General features: G+C 40.1%; 1 protein-coding gene across 1 annotated transcript; it reads left to right on the top strand.

The window, feature by feature from the left end:
* The first annotated feature begins 736 nt into the window (after positions 1-736).
* On the top strand, positions 737-18,600 carry LOC112996086 (p53 apoptosis effector related to PMP-22-like). The gene is made up of 3 exons (XM_026121393.2): positions 737-1,169; positions 16,181-16,324; positions 16,584-18,600. The coding sequence occupies exons 1-3, from the start codon at positions 959-961 to the stop codon at positions 16,796-16,798; spliced, it is 570 nt and encodes a 189-aa protein (XP_025977178.1). The 5' UTR covers positions 737-958; the 3' UTR covers positions 16,799-18,600.
* Positions 18,601-25,311: the final 6,711 nt, after the last annotated feature.

The following is a 25,311-nucleotide window of genomic DNA, read 5'->3' as shown; positions in this document are numbered from 1 at the left end:
AAAGATAGAGTGCTACAAACACAGCAATACTGCTCCTGAGTTGACTGATAGAAAAACCTGCACAGCACTGGGCTGTGTGGGTTCCCTGGAGATTGTGGTCTCCATTGCGCTTCACAGCACATTGTAGGCAGGCTCTGACAAGCTCTGAGCAGCATACATCTAGCCACATCCACATGCAGGGTGAGTTCCTAAGGCACAGTCAGATCAAAGCTCAGTTTTTGTTCTCCCATGAAGGCTATACCCAGACCATGCTTAGTTTTTAATGATAATTTGTAGGGATTTTTTTCTTCTTCCCACAGCGATATCCAAAAAAGGGGAGGGAGGGTTGTCACATGTTCTTTATTGTCTTAGCTTAATAGCAGCTAGAGGACTTTTTTTTGATCATAAAAAATAAGATGCCATTTCATTTAAAAATAGAGTCCAAGAAAGGCAACTTTCAAGCTCCAGGTGGCAAGTTTCAGAAACAATCAGCTACTAATGCAAAGATTTATAATGCAAAAAGTTCCCTAGGTTGTCTTGTGTATTCACCTACTATAATGCAAATCCCTTATGATACAAAGCTATAAACACAGCTGCTGTGAGATGGTCCTTCTGATGGGGAGTGGAAGAAGGAAAGTGTTAAACGCAGAGGGTAAATAGCACCTGATTGTTACCTAGTCAGCAGAGAAGAGAGGATCTGACAGATAAACCCAACCTGCAACTTCTCCCCAGCTCAACTGGTTATTAGGCTGTTGCAGCTCTTACTCATTTGAATCTAGGTGGAGCTCCCTTCCTCCCTCCGGTGACTGCCCTGATCAAAAAGCTTTTCTCAAAGACATGCACACAGGCTCATGAATACACACATTCACTTTTAAGGAGCTTTGCAAGAACACCCTTTGCTTTGTGTTGCTGAGTCAGTAGCAGAGACAGCTCTTCTCCCCCAGCCATCCTCCCGTGAGCCTGCTGGCTGCCCCAGAAGATGGTGAAGTACGGCCTCGACTACACACGGTGCAGATGGATCCTACCTCTGCTTCTGGGCATAGGCGTCATCTTTGGTATCATCGCACTAGCAGGCAGGGGCTGGTTGGAATCGCAGACCTTGCCCTATGTGCAGCGGGCATCGTTATGGGAAAGCTGTCAGAGACCTAATGCAGATGGAGAATGGATCTGCGAGTCCCTCATGAATTATGGTAAGTATCTGCAATGGTGTGTGGGGGGGGAGAAGTGCAGTCTCTGAAGCAGTGGGTCACATCTCCAAACTCATGTTCCCTCAGTCCTCCTAAACATATTTGCTAATATCTGAGTTTTATATAAGAAGTTCTGTGAAACAGGGATCCTCACTGAGATATATCAAGGTTTTTGAGAAACAGAATGGAGAAGAAAAGTGCCCTCACCCCATTAAAAAAGAAATGTGGTGATACAGAAGATGGGTTGTGTTACATTTGTGGTACAAAAAACACGTGTGGTAATGTAGTAATGCAGAAAACATTACAGCATTAAAGATTTCCTTCCTCCTTTAGAAGAAGCAAGTAACCTTTTCTCAATAATCATTGCTGTCCAAAACTTAATAGCTATTGCTGAAGAAATGTCCAAATGGCAAGCTGCATTGGTAAGCTTGGCATTGGTGTGATAAGTCATTTCTGAGTGCCAGTGAGAACTGGGAGGTAAAGTGTAAGATGATACGAATATATCCTCAGGGAGTGTCAGATTGCAGAATGCTGCTCTGAAACTGCTCTGGCAGGTGAGTCATGTGAAAGAAACTTTGTATGATTATGAAACAAACGTTTAAAAGAAGAAAACCTTTTTTTATTGAATGTTGGTTAAGTGTGCTGTTAAACATGTTGGCCCAGATGCAACTTTCAGCTTGAAAAAGTTTAAACCACTGAGGCTGGGAAAGTAGGCCAAGAGAAGGATCACTCTAAATGTGCCCTGTTTCTCAGTGTTTTCCTAAACATCTGCTATTGGCTACTGTCTGAAACAAGTTATTGGGAGAGATGGACTGTTAGTCTGAGCCAGGAGGGAAGTTCAAGCATTCTTATGACTTATGATAATGCTAATTCAAATTATAAGGAAAGAGTATTTTCTCTAAGAGTCAGAATCTCAGCTGCACTTGTAGAAAATGAATGTAAAAACAGTTGCAGAAACAGGCTCAGTGGTCGTTTACTACAGTTTTTCAAAATTGTCCATGAAAAGTTATCAGTAGTCAGACTCTGCCTTCTGTGCTCAAAGTTCATCTGTAACAAATTAATTGTAGCAGGCCCTTTTGAGTGTAGGTACCCAGGACAAGGCAAACTCCTTTCACCATCATGCCCAGTCTTGCCCTCACAGCTCCCGTCAGCAATTTGGCTGGACATAGATCAAGCCAATTTGCTGCATCTGGTATGTGGAGCTGGAGAGCAGGAGAAAGACTGTGATGCTGAGCTGCAAATACATACATGTACTGTGAGTAGAGAGAGTATGAGGTAGGCCTTGTCTTGCTCTGAATGCCGGAGACTTGACAGCTGTGGAAAAGTCTCTGGATAAAAGAGCTGCATGGACATGCTGGGAGTCTTTAGTGACCAGAAGACTGGGACATTCTCTGGTCTGGATTAGCAAAGGGCTTCCCATCAATGAAAAGTGAGCCCTCCTCCTGATCCCTGGTTAGGCACTATTAATATCACAAGAGCCAGTGTTACCTGGGCAGAAAATCTTCAGAAGTTTTACCCTGCTTCTGTTGATAATACAAATGCTTCCAGGTCTTCAATGGTTGTTCAGCATCTCACTCCCTTCCTCATCCTGCCTCACTCTTATATGCTCAAATTCTGCAATCATATGCATAGTTTACCCCTAGGTGCCATCTACAGACAAAGGCAGGGAGGAATAAACTTGGCTAATCCTCTATTTGAACTATCCCTCAAAGTATGTATGGTGTTACCATGAATCACATGCACAGTATGTCCAGCATTTCTAAGATGTTGGACTTAGTACACACATGCAGAATAATTCTCTAGTTGCATGCACCGGAGAGCCATCTGACACTTCTGAAAGCATCAGAAATGCTGTTCACATGCTGCATGACTGCAGTATGCACTCAGTGGGTGTGCATTTGACCTCTTCAGGTTTACTCGACATCCAGAAATCCTGAGCAAATCCTCAAAATCCTCCCGGGCAAAATTTCTAGGCAGAAAATGAGGATATGTGTGAGACTAATTGAGTCATTTGGCTGGTAGGAGAATACGTGATGGTGCATAGTCCAAGTGACTGTGGATTACACTGCCAGGCTTCTGCCTCTGCTAGATTATGCCTTTGCAATGTAAATCTGAGCCACTGCAGGCATGGATAACCTGTTGCAGGAAGACCTGGGCTGGGCCCCCAGGCCAATCTGAACCCAGGTCTCTTCCTTTCCAGGCAAGTGCTCCAACAGTAAAGCTGTTACCTTAAAGTGGTCAGCAATGGAGGTGGCAGGAAGCTCTATTTTCTCTGCTGCTTCAGGGTACCTTTAAGAAACATGGAAGAGGAACAAGGGATTATAAACTGTTTTTTGGATGAGTGAATGTCTGTCCTGCCACCTGGCTGTCTCTGAGGAGAGGACTCTGAGCTGTGGGCTGTGGGGAGATGGAGGTGCTTTCTAAGCAGACTTCCCTCAGGCCCTTATCCCTGGAAGGGGAATGCATTCAGACTGAACCTTGTCCTCTGTATTTCTTGTTATTCTGCCCTTGGTCAATAGATGCAGGGTTGGGGTTTTTCTTCCGGGGCTCCTGTCTTGCCTTACACAGAGTCCAGGTGCCTGATGCTAGTCTTGGATTCCACCCAAAAGGCCAGGCCACATGACAGCATCACACTTGTCACATCTGAGTCTTGCATTAAGTCTGACTCTACCTGCCTCACTGAGGAAATGCAGGTTTTTAGTAGATACACACTATTTCTGGGATTACATTTATCCCCACTGCTCCAAAAAGGTCATAGAAAACAAGAATTCAGCATCATGTTTTGTGGGATGCTTAGCTTCCTCTTGGGCCAAGCATAACAAAGTGCACAATAAACAAAGTATAATTACATGCCTTCCTGAGCACAGACACATAAGATATGATGTCAACAGTAAGGAAAGAAGTACTTTACACTTCTTCTGAGTGATGAACTCTTTCTTTCTCTCCTCTATTCCACAGTTCCCATATCCTTTTCTCTGGGATTTAACCTCAGCTGCCCTGCCTAATCTATTACAGGTTGTGTAGGTTCTGCAGTTCAATGTTCCCATGAGGCTGCTTTCACTGACATGCAAAGTATGCATGTATACCTCAGCGGTTGCCAGTGAATATTCTCAACATGACCTGGACAGTATAAAAATCTTACTAAAATCACTACAGGTATCTACATCTTAATCTTAATTTTATCTATCTATCTATATATCTTAATTAAAGATATATATCCTATATCTTAAAAATCACTACAGGTATCTACATCCTATTATAATTTGGAAAGTTTGTAATTCCCCTTGAATCTCAGCTGTTCAGCTTAACATATATGTATTCACAGACAGCAGACAAAAAAAATCTAACATCCTGGACTAGAGGGGAAGAAGGCTGAATGTTTCACGGGTTGCATCAGTGAAGTCATGAATCTCCTGAGTAGGTGCTTAAACTGACAAAATTCAATGCTCACAGGGGCCTGTACAATTTTTTTGGAAAGCCAGAAGAATAACTCCACTGATGCAGTCATCTTTCAGGAGAGCATCTACACACCCCAGGTCTTTTGCAAAGTTTCTAAACTCTGTGGAAAGTGGAAAAATGAGTTTCTATGCTCTGTTATCTTCTCCAAGTTCAGATCTTGTTTAACCATATGACACTCATCTAGATTTTAGCAGAAGTCTTTTGCTTTTCATGCATGTTTAGCTCAATATTTAGAACTTTATAGGAAAAAAAATCTAGTGCATTGGGACACTTATGAGAAATGAATGGAGTTTAGGATGAGGGACTGAGAGATGAAACCTGTAGCTCTACAGTGCTATGTAACTTGGAACAAATAAAAGTCTTCAGCTTGTAGAGTGCTCAAACCATTTCAAAGACTTCATGAATAGATAATGAACACAGTATGAAATGCACCTGGGACATGGCTAAACTTGCAAAGAAAATGCATAGATCATATCCCTTTGTGAAGGTGGCAAAACACTCCTTTGTTTTTCTGTTTTTTTTTTTTTTTTTTTTTGACTATATGACCTCTCCTGAACGAGGTGTGTCTGATAGACCTGAGACACTTTTTCAGTGTGCAATTTATTCCACTACAGGCTTTGAAGATGTTTAAACTTGCTTGTTCTTGATTGGTGGAAAATGACCAATTTTGTGTTGTTAGTCCGAATGTAGTGCACAATAAAATGAAAAACTCATGAGTACCCTTGTCCCCTCTTATGTTCCACCTGGCCCTACAGCCCGTCTCTGTGCAGATGCTTCCATTGATACAACTGCAAGCTCAAGCCTGTAAATTTAGGTTGAAGTGGTGAGCTCATTTGCATGGTACAAATAGAAATCTTGGGGAAAAAATCAGCAAAAGGCATACCCACATGACAGGTAGAATCCAGATATTCAGTTATTTTCATGTCATAGTACTTAATACCAGTCTTATCCTAGGAGAATTTATTGCCTATGGAGATTAGTGGAGAGATTAATGTTTTTCTCATCTGGGAATGCTTTTAGGTTTGTCAAGAAAACCTTGCTGAATCTTGTCTTCCAGGCAAATAATGGGTAATTATGTTTTAGCTAATTCCAGTTTTATTTCAGCCATAAATGTTAATGCAATATTACAAGATAGGATGGCAGTATAGTATGATTATAATGGGAAGACTGCGACCTCAAGTATGGCAGCAGCAGAGTATGTCTACAGCATAAGTAAATAAGGGGAACGCTGCAAAAGGTAATATCCTCTTAAGGAAAGACAGATTCTACGTTAGTCTCACAAGCACCCCCCCAATGAGTAGATTTTCTCCGTTTGTCTATATTGGGCTTTCAGGTACAGGGAGTCTTTTGCTATGATGAAGTACCATTTATTTATTCTGGAGGTAGCGTGCATGAATGGAAATCACCTGCCAAAAATCCCCAGCTAATGATACAACAGAGTGGTAGACAACCAGGCTAGGAGCATTGTCTGAGCAGCAGAGGACCTTTATTGATACAGCACATAATGGCCTAGGACTGCCGCCCCACAGCTCTCCTGCAGGAAAATTAACTTTGTTGGCCAGACCAGTGACTCATCACACTCAGGGCAAGAGACAGCCCAGGCATGGAGGCTCATTGCCACTGTGCTGCCTACATATGACGGTTTTCCCTTCCCCTGTGTTCCCATCAGCAGCCAATCCCTGGCTTGGGGGAGCCTTTGCTTCCATTTAGTTCAAGCAAGAGCTGTGAGCAGATTGCCTCAGGGATTTTTCCAGAGGGCCGGGTTGGGAGACAGCCTCTCTCAGCAGGGCCTGTGAGGAGAACCAGGCTTTCCCCACTCGTCTTCCGAGTATGAGGGTGTCTGCATGTAGGAATAAACATGGAGCAATAAGTAACTATACTTTTGAAGCTGAGACTGGCTCCAGGCGCAGGGATATTACTGCAGACTTTCCCTAAAGTGAATGTTCTGCACCTCAGCTTCCCTGGAGTTTGGTAATGTTCGGTTAGGTTTGGAAAAGTTTCTTTATAGCGGGGAAGCAAAGGCAAGGGTGATTTCTGGCTAGCCCAGAAAGCCTGTGAGAGAGTCCCGAATGGAGCCCAGCTCTATGTTCGGTGCATTACCTTAACCATAGGGCAAAGCCTTGACCCATTTTATACAGAATGAGCTGAAAACAAAAACTTTGTACTGTTCATACTGCAATCACAACATGAAACAATTATATATACATACATACATATACAAACATATATATATATACACACATGATGATCACTGGTAGTTTTAATGACCATGTATGTATACAGCAGCATATCATTTCCTAAGTCATCAGTCTCCTAAAAGTGTAACATTACTTAAGACTAACCAGTGAAAAATAGGATTACAGGATTAATAATACAATAGCTAAAACTTAGAATGCTGAAAAATACAGGCTCAATTAAATGTTTTAAATCATAGTAATGAAAATTTCACAGTAACAGCATATTTAGGGAAATCTGATGCAAGAAAGAAAGAAAAGAACAAACTTGATTTTCCTCCTGCTTGTAGGAGAGATTCCATTGTTACCATATAGGTATAAGAGAAGGGAATCAAGCCCAGAGCATTTAATTAGCATGGCAATTTTCATTCCTCTGCAATTACTTGCTTTCCCTCGTAATTGTAAGGTTTGTCCTTTTATATGTTTAGTGGCAGATTCATTTAATCAGACACTTTTCTAAATAATGGTTATGCTCCCCAGTAATTAACTCTATGGAGAGCAATTGCAGATGGCATCCCACTGTTTATTATCCAACCTCTCCTTTAATAATTGCACTTAAACTGGGTGGAAAAATAGCAAGCGTGTGGAGGGTTCTCATCTCCCCCATCAAAAGATACGAACCGCTGGTGTTGAGGACTTTGCAAAGTTCTTCAACGCTTTGCATTGTCAGGACTGTAAGTCCTTGAGTGTATACCATTCAGTTACTTCTCTAACCTTTCCCACACAGGAGCCATGTCTGCTGAAGATTTCTCAGAATTTGTGGCTTAATTTTCATTTCTCTTCATCTCACGTCCTATAGCTTATTAAGGTAATCTGATACAACAGGACTATAATACTCTGTCTTTAGTATGAACTGTGATAAGGGCTGTAAAATCAATTTTGAATTCCACTGTAGGGTTAAACAGTCAAATTATTTAAGCAGGAAAGCAGTTACTTGGGAAAAGAAACAGAACTCTTAAAATATTGTGGTTTCTTACATTTCCATATCACTTATCACTGACAGCTTTTATTGCTCTGAGAAACTTTGAAGACATTGAGTCAGTGAAAATTATAATGTTGTGTTTCTTCTTTGTCAAGTATTATTACAAGATCTCTCATCAGTCAAAAATTCAAGAAATTCAAGTTAGTTTATGGAGCGAGGGTGGTAGAATATGGCCCAAAGTTTTCTGGCTTCCCTCTACTGGTACTAAGTAACACTTCAGGCCACAAACAGTTCTGCCAAAGTGCTAATCTGCAACTGAATACATTTAATGTCACCTGTTATGTTGAATACACACACTATTCATGAATCTGGACTCAAATATAGGAAGTCTCTGTGCAGTTCCCATTTGTTCATTAACAACCCTATCAGCAATAAGCAGCCAGCAATGAAGACCTTTAAGATGTATCGCTGAAGCTGTCTTTCTCCTTCACAAGAAGATTAAGTAGGGCTTGCGAGATTTTCAAACTGTAAAATTATCAGAAAAAATATCAGAAATATCAAATATCAGAAAACTAGATCTGGATTTGCAGCTGCTCTCTATCAGAGGAAACTCCCTAGTACAAAAGGCAAGTTTCAGCAAGGTTTCAGAACAAAGTTTGTTCACAGCATGAAAATTGCAGATCAATAGTGAGGAGAACAATACTTGATGTGTATGGAAATGAAATGCAAATGCAGCGTTCTTCAGCCTCAAATGGCCTTAGGAAAGTAAAACATAAGAAGAGCACTTTGGAAAGGTTCCACTGTGGTGTTTTGATTAAAAGCCCTAGTTCATAGTTTGCATTATCATAGAAGTCTATTTTGTTTAATTCACACTGTGGTTTTTTTTAACCCATGTTTAGCTTGGGACTTGGTAAAAGAGCAAGTGCATCATGCTACTCTATGCCTAACTGACACTGTGTATGTGTACTGATTTATCAATACCTTACCCATTTTATTTATCTTACCTTCTCCCCGCCATCCACACATCCAAGTGGAAGTCAGCCTGATTCATTTAAAAATAAATAGGAAAAATAGGAGGAAAAATGTTATAGCATCAAAGTGTATAAAACTAAGCTTTTATCCTGAGATGTTTTGAATGTATGCAACTTCTGAAGATAATGTGAGATAGGGGTACTCCCTGACTCTCTCATGATCCAACCTCTAATTTTGAGGCACTGTGTGCATATTATTTTTAATAGCTAACTTACTCCCTTGCTGCTCCCTTTGATGACGGCTCTACACCCTCTGCCACTTCTGCCTTCCTAGTGCTAAGTAAGCATCAAGGAGGAGCCCTTATTAACGCAAGATTTGCGGCAGGCAACTTTTAAGTCAAGCTTGTACCTGTCTGGGGCTTACGATGAGATGGAGCGGAACCACTCCCTCATGACGTAACTGCTCCTCCCCCCAAATTCATGTCAGAATAGTTCCAAAATTGGATTGCTAACCTCAGTAAAAGGAGAGGCTTTCAGAAGCATGTAACGCCTCGGACGCAGGCTTTCCCTGTACATGCTTGTGACTCCGCTCAGTGACTGGGAATTATAGGCTGTTTGCTTTAAATGAGAAATATTTCTTTTAAAGTCCATCCATCCAAACCGAACTATCATGTTAGCATTAAGCCACTGTCAACACACTGCTTTCTGTTCATACATATAGCACTTTACTGATAGACAGTCTTTGCATAAAGATTCTTTTCCTGTCTGCTGTCATTTAAAGACTCTACTGTAGGGTGATTGGAAGCCCTAATTCTTTCTCCTTTACATGACACCTACTATTAATCACTGAGAAACCTCTGCAATGATATTATCTTACTGCCAACCTAAATAGGTTGTTCTCTGCTTCCACTGTTCTCTTAACCAGTGACTAGCTAACAAGCTGGTTCCTGCTCACATGAAAATGGCTTCATGCTGTGAGATAATATTCTGTTATGACATGAAAAATCCATGTTAACTGCCAATAAATTCTGAAGAAGCAATTCTGAAGAAGCAATGCTAGGGGAGAGAAAGTAGAGTTACCAAAAGAAAAAGATGCCAAACACCAGGATCAAAAATGCTTATTTTGTATTGTGCTCCAAATGAAATAAACTTACACAAACCCAAGAAAAACATCCACTATTGACCTCCTGAGGGAAAGATATTGAAACCTTCAGAAAATATGGCTGTTTTAAGAATGATCCAGATACCATGAATAGCACTGAAGGGTAGAGGCTTAGAGAATAATACACATCCAATCATGCCTTTTTTCCCCTTCATTTTATTCTGTTCATAAATTATCCAGGTCTAACATGCAATTTTCTTCATTTGTATGGTCTTCCTTTGAAATTATTTTCAGTCAATAGCTTTCAGTCTGCACATACAGATTATTCATAAGAAGCTGCTTTTAATAGGTTCTGATTTATTTTTTTGTATATGAACACACACACTGGTTTTGCAATGTCAGCTCATATGATCAGCAAAGGCTTGCAGAGATTTTTAATGTTCACTTGCTTTCAAAAAAAGCACAGAAATGCCTCGTAGCTGGCATCTTACAGAATTGTGATTTTTCAGAAGACAAGATTTTGCACTGTCCAGTGTTACACACGTAATATAGGAAATTGTGGCCATGCCACTCACCCAGGTCTTGTTCCACAGCTGGATGACAGTGACTTGCATATACACTAGGAGTTCATAACTCTTCAGCTGCTGAATTGAGCTGTGGATCAATGAGCTTGATCAGTCATCCAACTTGGACTTAAGATTCAAGCTAAGGAGATATAAATAAGGGGAAACACTTCCAGTCTAATTTATTTTTCCTATGACAATAAACCCCGGACCCTACTGCAAAAATATTCACAAATTCAAAGCTCATTTTTCTGCAGATAAGTTCACTTTCACATGGAAACTTTCTCTAGGAGAACAAAACTAAATGAAATGTTGAAAATGAATGAAACATGGCCAAAAATGGTACCTTTTCAAAGTGAAGCATGTGCTCTACAGAGTTCACCAAACCCTGATGAAGAATGTCAGGTGGAGAAATCTAAGCTGAGTGAGTTCAGGTTTGTTTCCAAAATAATGCTCTTTGCCTTTAATCAGAGCAGCATAAAACAGGTTGAGCTCTCCAAACTCAATCTAGAAACATTCTCATTAAGTACAACACAGAGATGAATCACTGCCATGGCAGGTCTTAGTTCTCGCAAGAACGACAATATGACTAAGACTGGAGCTAGCACTGTGGGATTTTTTCTTCCCCTTTATGATGTAAAGGATAACTGAGTGAAATATTATTCTGTTTTCAGTGCAATTTTGTGTTTTCTTTGACTTGTTTCTTCTGTTTCTTCTGAGTTAAAACTATCCTTCCTAAATTTGCTAAACAGTTCACTCCAATGGCTGATGTGTTAAAATGATCAGCTGACAAGAACATAGAAAATTGCTGATGTCTCTGAGCAGACAATAGTTCATTTATTTTTCTTTCCAGTGTTGGTCACATATTTAGCTCCAAGCAGTGAGGAAAATTTGAAGCATGTTCTTATCGATAGACCAGGAGAAGTACTTCTGAACTCTCTGGGGTTCCTTTCAGATAATGTAGCTCAAATGGAGAAATTTAGTAGTTCATGTGGTTTGAGGGTACCAGATTAAGAAAGACATGAGAATATCGTACATGAATGTTTTCCATATTTTGAACCAAGTACACTAGAAACAGAGAACTGCCTGTTTATCATAGGGGGAAGGAGATTTCACCTTCTATTTTCAGTGCATTACAGCTCTTTTTGGAAGGCACTGTTTGGGACACTAAATATATGGCAGGCTAAGAAAAGAGTAGATCTGGTTGTTCAAAGTTTTGGCTCAACTTACTGCTGAGCAAGCAAGTTTATTTCCTTGTGTGTGAAGCACAAACAGCGCTCACACTGTTGCAAGCTGGAATAGGTATCAAGGAGCAAGACCAGGAAGGCAGGAACTTGGAGACAGTCCTGTTACTGGATCTCTAATAAAGTCATCAGCTTCCATACGGCTGCAGTCAGAGTATGTGTAGATGGTGCAAAACGAGGGGTAGTCATGCTATCTCTAAAACAAATTAGCCTTAATAGCACAGTAATAAAGCTGCATTATTATTGTGCTTTGTCTCAGCTAATTATCCTGCTCAAAAGCTGCCATGAGCTGTGTCCTGGCATGGGCACACTCCTTCTGGTACCTAAATTAGCTCAGGGGTCTTGTCACATGGCGATGTGTTATAGTGGGCAGACACTATTTTCATTTTCTGGGAGTCATACATTGATAGATTCACTTTGGATGGTCCGCACTCTCACAAATCTTTACTGATTTATTTAGAAAGCACTGCAAATAAAGGCACTGTTCTTGTTCAGCTAGAGATAGGCAGGAAAATGTGGATTTGTTTTGCTTGGGTGGGATGGCAAGGCCTTGTTTTCAGACAAAACTGCGCAGAAAATTGCCAGCTAGGAGGAGTTTTGAAGGAGGATGGTGTGTAGCTCCTGCAAACCCTTTAATGATATTCATTGGCATTCTTTCAGATGATAGGGGAGGGGGAAAAAGGAATAAACAGAGCTAACATGCAAGCGTTACAAGATCCTGTTGGTGTTCAAGGACACTCTCCTACAAACACACCTTTCTTTTCTAACAAGCACATTTTAACCATTAAACAAACAAAACATCACTGCATTTAAGGGGGCTGAGAAAACAGATCTCACAAATTGCTGTATATTTTCACAGACTCAACCTGATGTCCTGTAACCTGCTGCTCCTTTTGTTTCTGTTTCTGCTTTTATGATGGGTGGACTAGATCCTTTCAGTTTTCAATTGTGTTCTCTCTACAGGCAAGTGTACACTGAGTTTGTGTGACACCTGTGATAATTTTTTGGCCTGGAGTTCACACTCTTAGGGAAAAAGGTTTGCAGTTACAATAATTTATTTATGCTTTAGCTGGACGTTGAAGCAAAAATCAGTGTAAAACAAAACAAGATTTGGGACCAGATTTGCCACAGATTTGCAATTAAATCACCTCATAAAAAACATTAAAAAGTATTTCCTAATAAGACATCTATTCTTAAACAGTATTTTTAACAAAGCATTTTGCAACATTTCGAGAAAGAGCCCTTAAGAAGGGAGGTGCTTCTCACTGCCACAAGGACTCTAAGTTTGTGTCAGGACTTGGAGATGTCTTCTTTGGAGATGCAGAAGACATTTGCAGTTGTAATGGATGGAGCTATTTGTTCTTCCATGGGATCTGTGTTTTATGACCAATTTAACTCCTCTAGTTTGGGCATTTTTTTAAAAATTTAAGCATTAGTTATACTAGAAAAAGACACTAAGCTACTGTAGTTTTCCTGCTTATCACAAGGGAAAAATAAATGTCTCGGGCGTAGAGACAATTCCAATTATTTCTATACAAAGATTGAGCTACCTTGTATCTTAGAAAGGTAAAGTGTTTGTGCTCTGCAGTCTTAGCTACTGCAAACTACTACTTTTTGTAAACGACAGATGAAGTTTGTTTAGTGTTCCTCAAATAAAAGTGCCTCCTCTACGCCTCCTGTTGCCTTATTTGGAGCTGTGTATTGGTGTTCTTCCAAAATTGAGATACTTGTTTTCTCTTCTGTAGAAGTGTGAGTCACAAAATTGGCAGTTACATGATTAAGCAGTACATGGCAAAGATGTAAGCATCCTGCAGCCAGCAAGTTTCTTCTTGTCTCCCAATGCCCCGCAGGCTGGGAGTACATCAAATCTACTTTCATGCAGTCACAGCACTTGTAACACTACTTAAGGAAAAACACCTGGGCGAGCCTGGTGGTGGAGGCAGACAGCGGCGTGGGCCAGTCCCCGCTGCATGCGACTGCAGCCACCCAGCACCCTCTGAAGCCCTGGCCCAGGCGACCTTCCCATCCACTCTGCCATCAGTTCTGGAAAAACACAGCTCGCCAAAGTGACAGTGGCAGTGGGTAAGGCTACACCACCAGGTCTTGTTCGTGTCTCAGCGCTGCCAGGAGGCTGCCTTCTGGATTTGTTTTGGGGAAGGGCAGCCCGTTGCCCAGGGGGGCCAGGCCCAGGATTTCTGCTGTTCCAGCCAGTTGTGCCTCTAACACCACACATCACATTCAGATCTTCTTTGGATTTCACCCTTCCAGCAGAAGCTGTAACTCTTGCAACAGAGAGCCATGAGGTCACTGTTCCTCAGCACCTCCAGTTTGGGACAGGTTACACCCGGGTGTCCTTCTTTTTTTCTTTCTTTTTCTTTTTTTTCCCCTGTTTTAGCAGGATGGCAGAGAGGCTGGGAATGGGAGCAGCCTAAACTGGGTAAACTGACCTGTGGCAGTAAGAGAAAATCCTCTTCTTGACTGCCTGCTTTGATAGTCTGCTGAGGTGGCCCCCTCCCATACTGGACTGCATGCCAGTACATTACATGTTCTACCTCTGAGCCTCACGTAAACTCCCAATGAAGAAGAGTTTAGGTTAAAATACTGGACTACAAGCTGAGATATAGGCACATCTTTGCTGTCCCTTTCAGACCCCTTCTCAGGCAGCTGTTTATAGGATAAGCAATATGGCTGGAAAGGCTGGAAGAGCTGACAGGAAGTTTTTGGCAAAAGGAAGAAGAAGGATGCTAGATAAAACTTAAATTACAGTGAAATAGTTGAAATGGAGCAGGGTTCATAAAGCAAGGGGAGATGAGTGAAGAGTAAACAAAAAGGGAAATTGGTTTTGATGGGCTGATGGGAGGCAAAGGAGAGCTGGGAGATTGTGACTATTTCTCTTGTCTAATAGCAGCCTTGGTGTGGAGCCCACGGGGAGAGAGGTTGAGCACAGAGGTGTCACCCAACAAGGACAGGATAGTGTCAGAGCCCAGAGGGCTTTTATGGGTACCTAACACTGGAAGGGGAAAGGCAGGGCACTTGGCTGTTTATTGCTTGCATACTTCCATATGGGTGACTGTCCTCGAAGCCCTGGGCTACTACAGCAGCAGGAAAAAGGAGCTGGAATGAAGACCATTTTCTGGTCCTACCTGCACAGACAGGCAAGCAATAAACTATGTGTAGGTCACTGAAATATAAGATGGATGCCTGAGAAAGTGGAATAAATAAAATCTCTTTAGTGAATGTGGATACTTCCCTCCATTTGTCTGTCCAATTATGTTTGTTTAACTGGGAGTGTGTGATCCCCATGCAGAAAGGCCAAACAATGTAGACAGGGTGTATATTGAGAGCGTGGCCAGCAAGACCTCAACCTGGGCCTTGTGATTAAAGCAAATAAATTTTCAAGTTATTAAATATCAGAAATCATAAGTCATTGAGCTCCAGAAGGAACTTTCACTGAACAGTGCACACTACATTTAAGTTTAGTTACAGTTATCCTCATGGTTGTTTGGGCTGTGATAATTTTACAGCACTAATGCTGTATGGAGTTGATTAGAAGCCAACACCTTAGAAATATGTAGTGTAGGCGAGGAGGTGAAGTCTGTAAATGCCCAGCAGACTTCGACTGCCTACTCCATCTACATACACAATTTAACAAGTGTCAGACTGGGCTTGTTACACGGAGACAGACACTTTGATCTTTTTGAGCAGTAGTTGCCCCTAAAGACTTAAAATATTAAATAAATAATAATATTTTCCATTGCTATGCCAACACATTTGCTTAACACTGACATGTCATGACATAAAGTTATTTAGTTTGAAAACTGAAGTATTACTATCCTGAATAAGTTTTCAAAATAAAATAGTTCTGACTTTGGATCAAAATCAGAGGTCAAATTTCCCTAGAAAATGCCAAATCTTTTCCTCCAAATCTTTTCCTCCATTTAGGATACAGATCTATAATCCAAAAAACAAAAGGTAGTAAGTCAGAAATCATTGGATGTTGACATTAGTGCAGTATCACCATACTTTTAAATTTGCATGCCTGAGTGGTAGTGCTTGTATGAACACTTTTTTTTAAGGAAGAATTTAATTAGTTTCAGGGACAGTTTAATTTTTCCCGTACATGCAAAATAATCCTAGTTTTATACATCTGATGAGGTAATCACATTTCTTATTGAAGTAAAGTACCCATCATTACATTTTTACAGTCATTTTTATCTCAGTTCTTAATAGTTAAATCTAAACAGGAACCTTGCATGAAAGTCCTATTGCATCCTATATGAGAGGTCAGACCTGATGTTTTTAAGCATTCTGCACCTAACGAATGATTTATTGTGAAACAAAAATGTTCACACTGTACAAGAAAGCTAACATGCTTTGCTTTGTGAGAGTTAACCTTCTTTTCATGTTCGTTTAAAATTAGCGTTTCACTACAGGCCAGAAACACTGTAAGGGTTTTTTTTTGTTTTGGGGTTGTTTTTTTTTTTTTTGCCTTTCTAATATATCTTCCTTTTGATTACAGCTTGGGGAAGAGCTGCTGCTGCCACATACCTTGTTGGCTTTATACTTCTAGTCATCTGCTTTGCTCTGGCCATCATAGCATTTGCCATTGATACACTCCGGTTCAACTTCATAAGAGGGATTGGCGGCTTGCTTTTTGTCGCTGGTAAGACAATATGTGAAGTAAAGCTTAGTTATACAGGGAAATCCACACCAGAACTGATATTTCCCTCAGCTGATTCTATACCCAGTTCTAGTGTCTATACGCACTTGAACTCCCAATGAAAAATAATGTAAAGTCTACCATGGCAGTAGATCAATTTTCAAATCCTCCAAACCATGGGTGGTTTTAGCTATAGGTATTACGGAGGCCAGCAATATGATGGGTATGAGCTTAATCATTTTTTTTTCTCCTGTTTCTTCAGCTGTGTTCTCCGTCATGGGCCTGGTCATTTATCCTGTAAAGTTCTCAACTGAGATTAAAATGACAGGAATCAATATGTTCAGCTGGGCCTATGGCTTTGGCTGGACCACTGCCATTATGGAAATATGCTTGGGATTCTTCTTCTGCTGCCTTCCTAACTATGAAGATCAAGTCTTGGGTAATGTGAAGCCCACATATTTTTACTCTTCCCCATAAACACCAGAAAAAATGCATTTGTATTCCAGAGATATTTGACAGATCATCTAAATTTTCCAGAATATCATCATTGGATGTTAGTAGAAAAGGCTGGAAACTTTTTAAATGTATGTAGAAAAACAGTACTGGCATTTTACAATAAAGTTATCTGCTCTATTCTGGACCTTCATATCTGAGGTGGGTTGCTTAGATTAAGTCTAAACGTTTTAAAACCTTGTGTTTCCTCATTCATGCCCATTAGTGAGGGTGTTTATGGATTCCGTTATATATTACATGCATTTGTATTTCCAATTAAATTCAGAAAATATTTTTAAATCTTCAGTAAACCAAACAACATATATCATCTTCCGGAAGCAAAGCAGCTCACAATAACCCTATTTTGTCTATATCAGCTTAGTTTAACCTGAAGATTTTGTGTGTTTTTTCAAGAGCCAAATATTTTTATCCATCATCTGCCAAAGTAGTAAATTAGGTAAATTAGCCAGCCAGCACTTCATAGCTTTGCTTCCTTTTTTCATTCAATAATTTAAGGTACAGGCACAGAGCAAGATAAGACAGAGAGAAACCCCCCTGCCCCCACCAAAGCCAGCACTCTAACTTGGAATATAAGTATTTATTTTGGAATATTTGTAAGAGTAAGCAATAACCATCAGTAATCCAGGCATCCTTAAAAATCCTGGCATGCCATTACTGGAACCAGCCCAGACCAGGCCAAAGGAGAGGGGATTTCAAGCCATCCCTGCACAGTACAGATTTGGGTTGAAGAGGCTCCTGGTGTGTCCTTCTTCAGGGGCATCTGCCTTTTAATCCATTATATCAAAATCTGTGGCTTTAAAATCTCTCTTATACTATTCCAGCTCTTTTATTCAGAATGAAAGGAAGTCAGGAAGGACTTAAACAGATGTATGATTCCCCTCAGCCATCTAGGTATACATTAGGAGTAGAAACAAGTAGCAGCTATCTGTAGAAGTTTGAATTTAGATATGAAACATTTGTGCAAAGACCCCTTTTTCATTAGTCTGTTGTTTTTAAGTACTCTAAGAGCAGAAAGTATGTATTTTAATGCATAATTGTAAAATGCACAGATATGCCCTACCATCTCATACAAAGACTCTCATAGTAAGAAGAAATCACATCATGAAATACCTTTTTGTATCTTATACTCCACAGTGCTCCAAATATTAGTATATTGCAAACAATAGAGTATACTCAAGATCATGCTGCTTTCTGCCTTGCATATCCTAACTTTAAAATGTTCCATTTCTTCTGTTAAGTGAAAAAGATGGATAATTCTGTTATGTGTAAAAAGAAGTCCCATTGAAATCATTAGCTAGAGAGGCTTATTATCTTGTAACTCATCTCCAATTTTTTAATAATCCATACTTTATGAAAAGTGCCATACCAAATGTTCTTTACTGCAAAGAATAAGGGGTAGAAAAACATTTTAGTAAGCTTTGGGTAGCTAAAATTAATAAAAGCACAGGACTTAATCTTTTTTTCCAGCAATTAGCTCCACTCACTTCTAGGGAGTTACTTTTAACTTTGATCAATAAACATGAGAGGAGTGTCAGACCAATGTGGAGTGTATACACACCAGAGAATAGTTAGACCAGAGCTTGCAAATACATTAAAAAGATGTTTCCTATTTGGAAAGAAATGAAAATAAAATAGAGCTGGGGAAGTAGTTGGTATAAAGTGGCTTGCAATTCTTTATGCAATGTTATCTGATCAGAAAGAAATCTATCACAAATCTTTTTCTTATGCTTATTATACCCAATAAATGATGGTATCTATGTACTGTTTCACAGTGAGTCTTAGATTTGTTCTCTTCTGGAATACTACGAACAAGGAAATGTGGAATTCCCCAAAGTATTCTTTCCTAAAGCACCTTTTTGAAGCAATCTGGGTACCTTGGAGTAGCGTTTTCAGAGGGGAGAGTAACTTAAAAATATAACTTCACAACAGCTTATATTATTCTTTAGCTGTATTCTGATTGTATCCTATGGCCTTGTCCATACACACACACAAATCCTGAACATGCTCTGCTAAACTTACGCTCCATCTGGGTTCAACTAACTCTACACAGGAGTCTGTATTATAGCATGTTACAATTCATTTCAGCATGAAGGACAGTGAACTCATGTTCATCAAATAGGAAGCCAGTGTGGTCCTGCTCCATACCTTTGCTCCAACAGATGTGGAAATCCCTTGGAGGAAGCGAAAGGGAACTGGAGCAACCGATGATTACATTTACTGTTTCTTCAATATTAGCTCGACATTGACTCAGCAGGGGGGAAGATGCACAAAACAAGGCTTAGGAGCATGACGCCAACCTTGTTGAGAGAGCAGAGCATAATTAAAAGGCAAAGAAAATCATTAGTGACAAATAACCTTTCCTCCTCCCACCCCTCCCTTGTGGGGCTCAGCAGCTTCACCTCCTCCTCCTCCTCCTCCTCCTCCTGCTTCTCCTCCTCCTCCTCCTCCTCCTCCCCCCTAAGGGAGGAAGAGCTGTATCTCGCAGGTCCCCCTTACTGATGGTTGCAGCACTGTGGGACTCAGCCCTACTCCCTGCTCCCTACTGCCATTTTCCCCTTCCCAGAGGGAAGGAGGGAGGAAACAGTGTTGCTGAACCTAGGGGTAGCTGCAAGGGAGCCACAATCAGCTCTCCACCATGGATCCACTGTGCTCCCCACAAGGAAAAGCTTTTTGTAAGAAAAAGGTGGGTCAGGTGGGTATCCAACATGCAAAAGCATCACAAATACCAGGCTTCAAGTGTATGTATTTAAGGTAGTTTGTTTCCAATAATGTTAGGTCAGTGCACCACAGATCCATAGAAAAATACATCCTAAGCCCCACGGACAGAAAAATGGTAAGAAAAAGAGTATAAAGCCCTCTGTTTTCCAGACACTGTTGTACAGGTTCCAGTGCCATCTCCTCTGACTGCCATGGTGGGGGAACCGGCCACTTGAGAGATCATGGCAAAACGGCATGCAAAAGGCAATCGCTTTTGACAAAAAAGGAAGCTGAAGCCAGGAGCAGAGGATATAGTTCAGCTAGATTGTCAGCTAACTGATTGTCAACTAAATTGTTAGATTAATTTTGAGTAAAGTCAATGTAAGAACATTTGTGTTTTCAAACAAAGGAGAACTTAGAGAAAGAGAAGACATCCCTTAAGTTCTGCAAGCCTGTTAGGTGGGGATCTTTCTTGAAGTCCTGCCTGTCAGGGAAAAGGAGATAGCAAAATGAAGTCTAAAAGCTTCCTTGTGGCCAATAGCAATGCTAGAGAGAGTTCAGGAAAGAACAGATATCTGCAAGATTTAGCTTTTGAGAACATTAGGCATGCTATAAAAAAAGAAGAACAGTAAAGATGTTACTGCCAAAGACATTGCTGCTCTTCCTGCCAAAATTTCAAATTATTTATTGAGGAAGCATCCTCCAACAAATACATTTTATTTTATTCAACTACATCACAGAAAAACAAGGCAGAATTGTTCTGACAGCAAGTGGAATGTCAAGCAGCCTTTCAGGTGGAAGCTGAAACAAAAGAAATGAGAACTTTCTATCAGTAAGTTAATATGTTCCATTTAATTGTTTGGCATTTTTACCAGAGTTTGTGTAATGTGTGGATGTCTTGGTCTCTTCAATTTTCTTCGCAAACATTTTCATCTTTCATTACGCATCTCTCAGGCACCTGCCATTTGCTCTTAAAAATATCCTACCTAAGCAATAATTCCGATGGAATCTAGATGGCAACTATATTAAAGCTGTGCATATTTTGCTGCACAAATTAATGCCATGAGTGAAATTTTGACCCCATTGACATCACTCACAAAACTGTTATTGATTTTCATGAGGCTGACATTTCATCCTTGAAGGACAAACATTTTTTCTACCTGTGCTCAGAATCAATTGCATCTCCGTGAGTGGCTCCACTGATTTTAGCAGCTATACTTCTGGAGTAGGACAGTGGTCTGTATAAGGTAAGGGACCAGAGTCACGGCAGATGGGATCATTCCCAAAATAAAGGACAACTCAATGTGTGCAAGATTGGCAGAATCTGGGTCCTAATTAAATTATATTTTGTTAGATGCAACGTGAGGTTGCAGTAAAAAGATGCATTTTCCTTTTGACACATTTCAACTGTGCAGCAGTTATTATTTCTTATAATTCACTTGCATGTTTTTACATTCAGTGGACTTCTGTGTGCTCTCAAGATGATTGATCTAAGGAAATAATGAAAAACCAAGCTTGTGGTAAGGGACAAAAGAACTGGCCCATTTGTACACTTCGTCAGGAAACCAAAATCAAACAGACTTACTGGAATGATGTTGAACTGAACTACCAAAGAATTAGTTCAAAATTATATTTGAAAGTCAAATAAGAAAACTGACAAATAAAGGACTACTAAATGGTTAATCATAGAGAAAGAGAGGATGAAGTCTCATGGATCTTCCCTTGTCTTTTCCCCCATTGTCAAAATACTGCTCTTGCTAGAAATTATCGGTTCAAGAGCAGTTGCTACTCTGGTGCAGCTGCATAGTAAGGACTTGGTCTAAATTTTACCTACGAAATTCCTTTGTGCTAAATGCCAAAATCTAGAAAAGGACATGGATATCTTTGAGATTGCAGATGGTTCTGCTAAGGCCAATAAAACTGTTTATATATATGGTTCCTTAAAGGGCTTAAAGAGTAGAATTCATATGCCCGTCCATACACACTGTTTAGTTACTCAGATTGCCTGCAAATTAAATAATGTAGAAAACTTTTTCAATGTTTTTTACCTTTTTTGTAATCAGAGTGAAAAAGTGGATGCATTATATTTTTGCATGTGACTTTTGGGAAATAATAAAAACAACTTTCAAAATAATTGTACTATTTATGATAAATGTGGTGAGATTAAATCAAAGCGTCCTCTCCTGGATGGCTTTTTGACACATCTTTTTACTTGTTTCGCAGTTTGCCTTGCTGTCTGTTCTTCTGTAAAACTATTTTGAGAAAACCTACTCTAATAATTTTATCATATTTAAAAGAAATTATATTAGATATCCATGGAGAACCCACGATAAACCCATCATAAACCCCTTTAAACAACCCTTGATCACGCAAATCACATCTCTCATGATTCAAGCAGAAGTAGGGATGTTACCTGTAGGATTTTTCCACAGAATTATGTAAAACCAATAGAAGCAGATTCACTCAGTTGTTGATTGTAGGCCTGGGTTACATGCACAGCTCACAGTTTCTCACAGAGAAATTAGTGCTCCAAAGCCTTGGATAAAAATCTCTTTCTTGTGCTTAGCAAAACATTAATTGAATAAGTAAAATGTAAACCAGTAAAGCAGTTTACAGAAAATATTACATAAAGGCATATACATGTAAATACTTTATGTCACCTATTATTTTATAGTGGACCAAGGTTATGTAAAACATATTTGTGCTAGCATTGTTATTTCCATTTTTCATTCTTTTTCTCTTCCATATAGAAACTTTCTCACCTTTCTCCTTTAACGCTCTTACTGCTCCTTGGTAAACTGTCCCAGTTTTACCACACCCAGCCCTGAAAAACACACCCAGGCTTATTACACTCATATCTGAAGCTCATACCAAGTGTTAGTACAACTAGTATTTTACCTGCTAACCCTCCCTCTTTGCTTCTTGAATAATAAAGTTTTGAAGTAATAAAATCTTGCTGACCTTAGGTAAACTAGAAGACGGGAAGGGCCATTTTCCCAGGCTGGCAGGTTTAGAATGAACCTGCAAAACAAGGAGAAAATAAGAACCAAGTTTCAAGAGAAAAATCTTGTCTGGTGTGAAAATTGTCCCCTAAAGTGTAGTTACAGTCTTGAAGGCAAAATATGGCATGATTGGCACCTAAATAACCTTTGCAACCCCTCTTCATATGAGTGTATTCTCCGGTGCCTGCAGTTGACCACTCATGTCTCCAGATCTTCCAGGAACTGGCTTCTGAGTTCTTTGGTATGCAGCAAAGAGGAGCTGCCCATTGCTCCTGCCTCCGACAGTGCCCAGGGTAAGCAACTCTTCGGCGAAGAGCCTGAAGGACTCCTTTAGCCCTGGTGTGATTTAGCTTGTGTCTTTACTGCAGGATGGCACGGTTACCTGTCTGCGTGGAAGTTTCCCTCAGTTTTAGCTGACAGTCCTACACAACTTACTAGCAAGCCGAAAGTGCCATTGTATCCAGTTGACAGGGTTGTGTGTGTAGGCAGAGACTTAGCAACCTATGTGAGCTATTCAAAGAAAAATTATTCTTATAAAATCAGAAATTCACTGCACCAGGAGCTACAACCTTCCTTAAGATAATCCCATGTATAATAAATGGAAAAAGGGAAGGAACAGACACACCCACTTATTGTCATAATTGTTATGCCTGGTGCTTTGGCACCAAGAAATGCTCTCTGATTGGTAACAGGAGATTTGAGTCGGAAGAGCTGAACCTTTACAGTGTACCCTGAGGTACCTGAACAGGTAAGGGACATCCTGAGACACTGACTGCAGTCCCTGGCTGTCAGAGGAAATTTCTTATCATCTTACTTGTTATCTGATCCTAGCACTGCTTTGTCATCCACTACTTTTATAGGAGGCTGATCTGAAATATCATGCTCTGAGAGTTGGATTCTTATTTCCAGCCTACATAGATCAATAGCCAGGTGACAAAAAAACCCTCTCCTTCTCTCTACTGCTGGATGTAGTCATATCCAAATCTCATCCTGGAGTGGTATAGCTGGCCCTGGGCTTTTCTGCAGCAGAACTTCTGTTTTGACTCCAAGAATTTCTCTTTTCTCTGTTCCATCCCCTTCAGTGCACCCTTCCCCAAGCAGCACTTAACTTTCAAAACCAGTGTTCCTGTCATGCCTGCTGTCTCACTTGTCATGACCTGGCCACCCTGGATAATTACAGAGTAGTGCCCTGGGCCAGTCCTTCAGGTTCCTCTTCTTTCTTGACTAGTCTCCAGCACCAATTATTTTGAACTGGCCATGTCTGTTACCAGCCAGCCCAGGAAGAGTCCTCACCTGGGCAGTGCAAGCATGGATGGGAGGGGAGCTTCACACCCCTCTCTGACACTGCTTGGCTACGTAGCATCTAGGTCAGCATGAGGGGGCACTGCAGAAAAAATGTGAAGAACAAGGAAAAGCAAACTTCTTCAATTTTCTACCTGCACAGTTAAGACAAATAAGGACACAGGAACTGTTGGTTAAAAGCTTTTGCAGTGGTGGACTTGAAATGACATATTCTGCCTTCACCTCCCAAACTCCTGAGGGCACTCTGGGACGGCAGTGCCTGGAGGAATTATATCCTCTAAAGGTTCAAAGAAAGCAGTAGAGCTTCTTTTCTACATAACGCACATTTCTACCTCCTTCTAGAGGTACAACTCAAAGATTGCTCTGGAGCCTGGAATGGGAGTATAAATAACATAAAGTGATCAAAACCAAAATATCTCCAAGGAGGAAAGATTGCTTCAGGTTTCATGGCAGGTTATCCCATCGTATATGTAATATTACTTTACATATATTACACAGATCATATACAGATCATACACCATGTATGTCTGGGGAAAGGACAGTTTGTTCTAAAGTATTAAATGTTACTACAGGTGGGGTACTAGATTGGATTAATATTGGAAAGGGGGATTGGTATCCAGTAACCTCAGTGTTACCAAAACAGCTCCAATTTGAGCTGTGTTGATTTGTGAAAAAATCCAGAAGTTTCATATTACACTTAGCTAAATGATTATTTCTTCAGGCTGTTTTTTGGTTTATTTTTGATTGGATGTTTTCATGAACTTTAGTTTAGCCCAAAACAAAATATTTGGGGGGGGTTCCTTTTGCCATTATATTTTCTACAAATTTAAGAGTAATAAGCATTTTGAAACAACATATTTAAGTTTTATTTAGAAGGAATACAGATACAATATTTTAGTTATTTTTATTTAAAGTGGGTGGAAATATTCACAAATGACAAATTTGAGCGAGAGGCTAAAGTCACCTGGAGATCCAATTTGTTTATTAGTGAATAATCTACCTGTCCAAAAACTGGCCTCGTTCTACAGTTGTAAATATAGTAGCTATTTTGCTATGAAAAACTGTAGTAAAGTTAATGTAATTTAAAGAGAATCTTTCTTTCAGGTCAGTAGCAATAATCTACAGTGAATGAAAACATTTTGTAGCAAAAGGCAGGGCTTTGAAGGTTATCAGATGAGCAATCACAGAAGACTAGGCAAAGTTGCATATGACTGGGCTTGCATATGAGCTGCTCCTCACTTACTTGCCTGGTTTTGAGAGTCCATGCCAAATCAAACACAAACATAAAGCCTTGTTGACAGCCTGTGAAAAGCATTTTAAAGGTAGAGAGGCACTACAGACAAATGCCAAATGACTGCAGTACTGCTGCCATACACTCTTGCCCCTAAAAATTGATTTAAATCTGACTACAGCTCTGTAGATGTTTTTGTTTTCATACATTATGAAGCTTTCTTTAGTCTGCATTAATCAACTGAA

The sequence above is a fragment of the Dromaius novaehollandiae genome, chromosome 3 (genome assembly GCF_036370855.1).
Source record: "Dromaius novaehollandiae isolate bDroNov1 chromosome 3, bDroNov1.hap1, whole genome shotgun sequence".
NCBI classification, from domain to species: Eukaryota; Metazoa; Chordata; class Aves; order Casuariiformes; family Dromaiidae; genus Dromaius; species Dromaius novaehollandiae.
Note: the sequence above shows the minus strand (reverse complement) of the source record. Positions and strands in the feature narration are given on the sequence as shown.

Excerpts from the sequence above, each read along its gene's own strand:
- LOC112996086 (XM_026121393.2), top strand. The coding sequence starts at position 959 with ATGGTGAAGTACGGCCTCGACTACACACGGTGCAGATGGATCCTACCT. Across the intron at positions 1,170-16,180 it reads CGAGTCCCTCATGAATTATG|CTTGGGGAAGAGCTGCTGCT; the intron begins GTAAGTATCTGC and ends TTTTGATTACAG. Across the intron at positions 16,325-16,583 it reads CGGCTTGCTTTTTGTCGCTG|CTGTGTTCTCCGTCATGGGC; the intron begins GTAAGACAATAT and ends CTGTTTCTTCAG.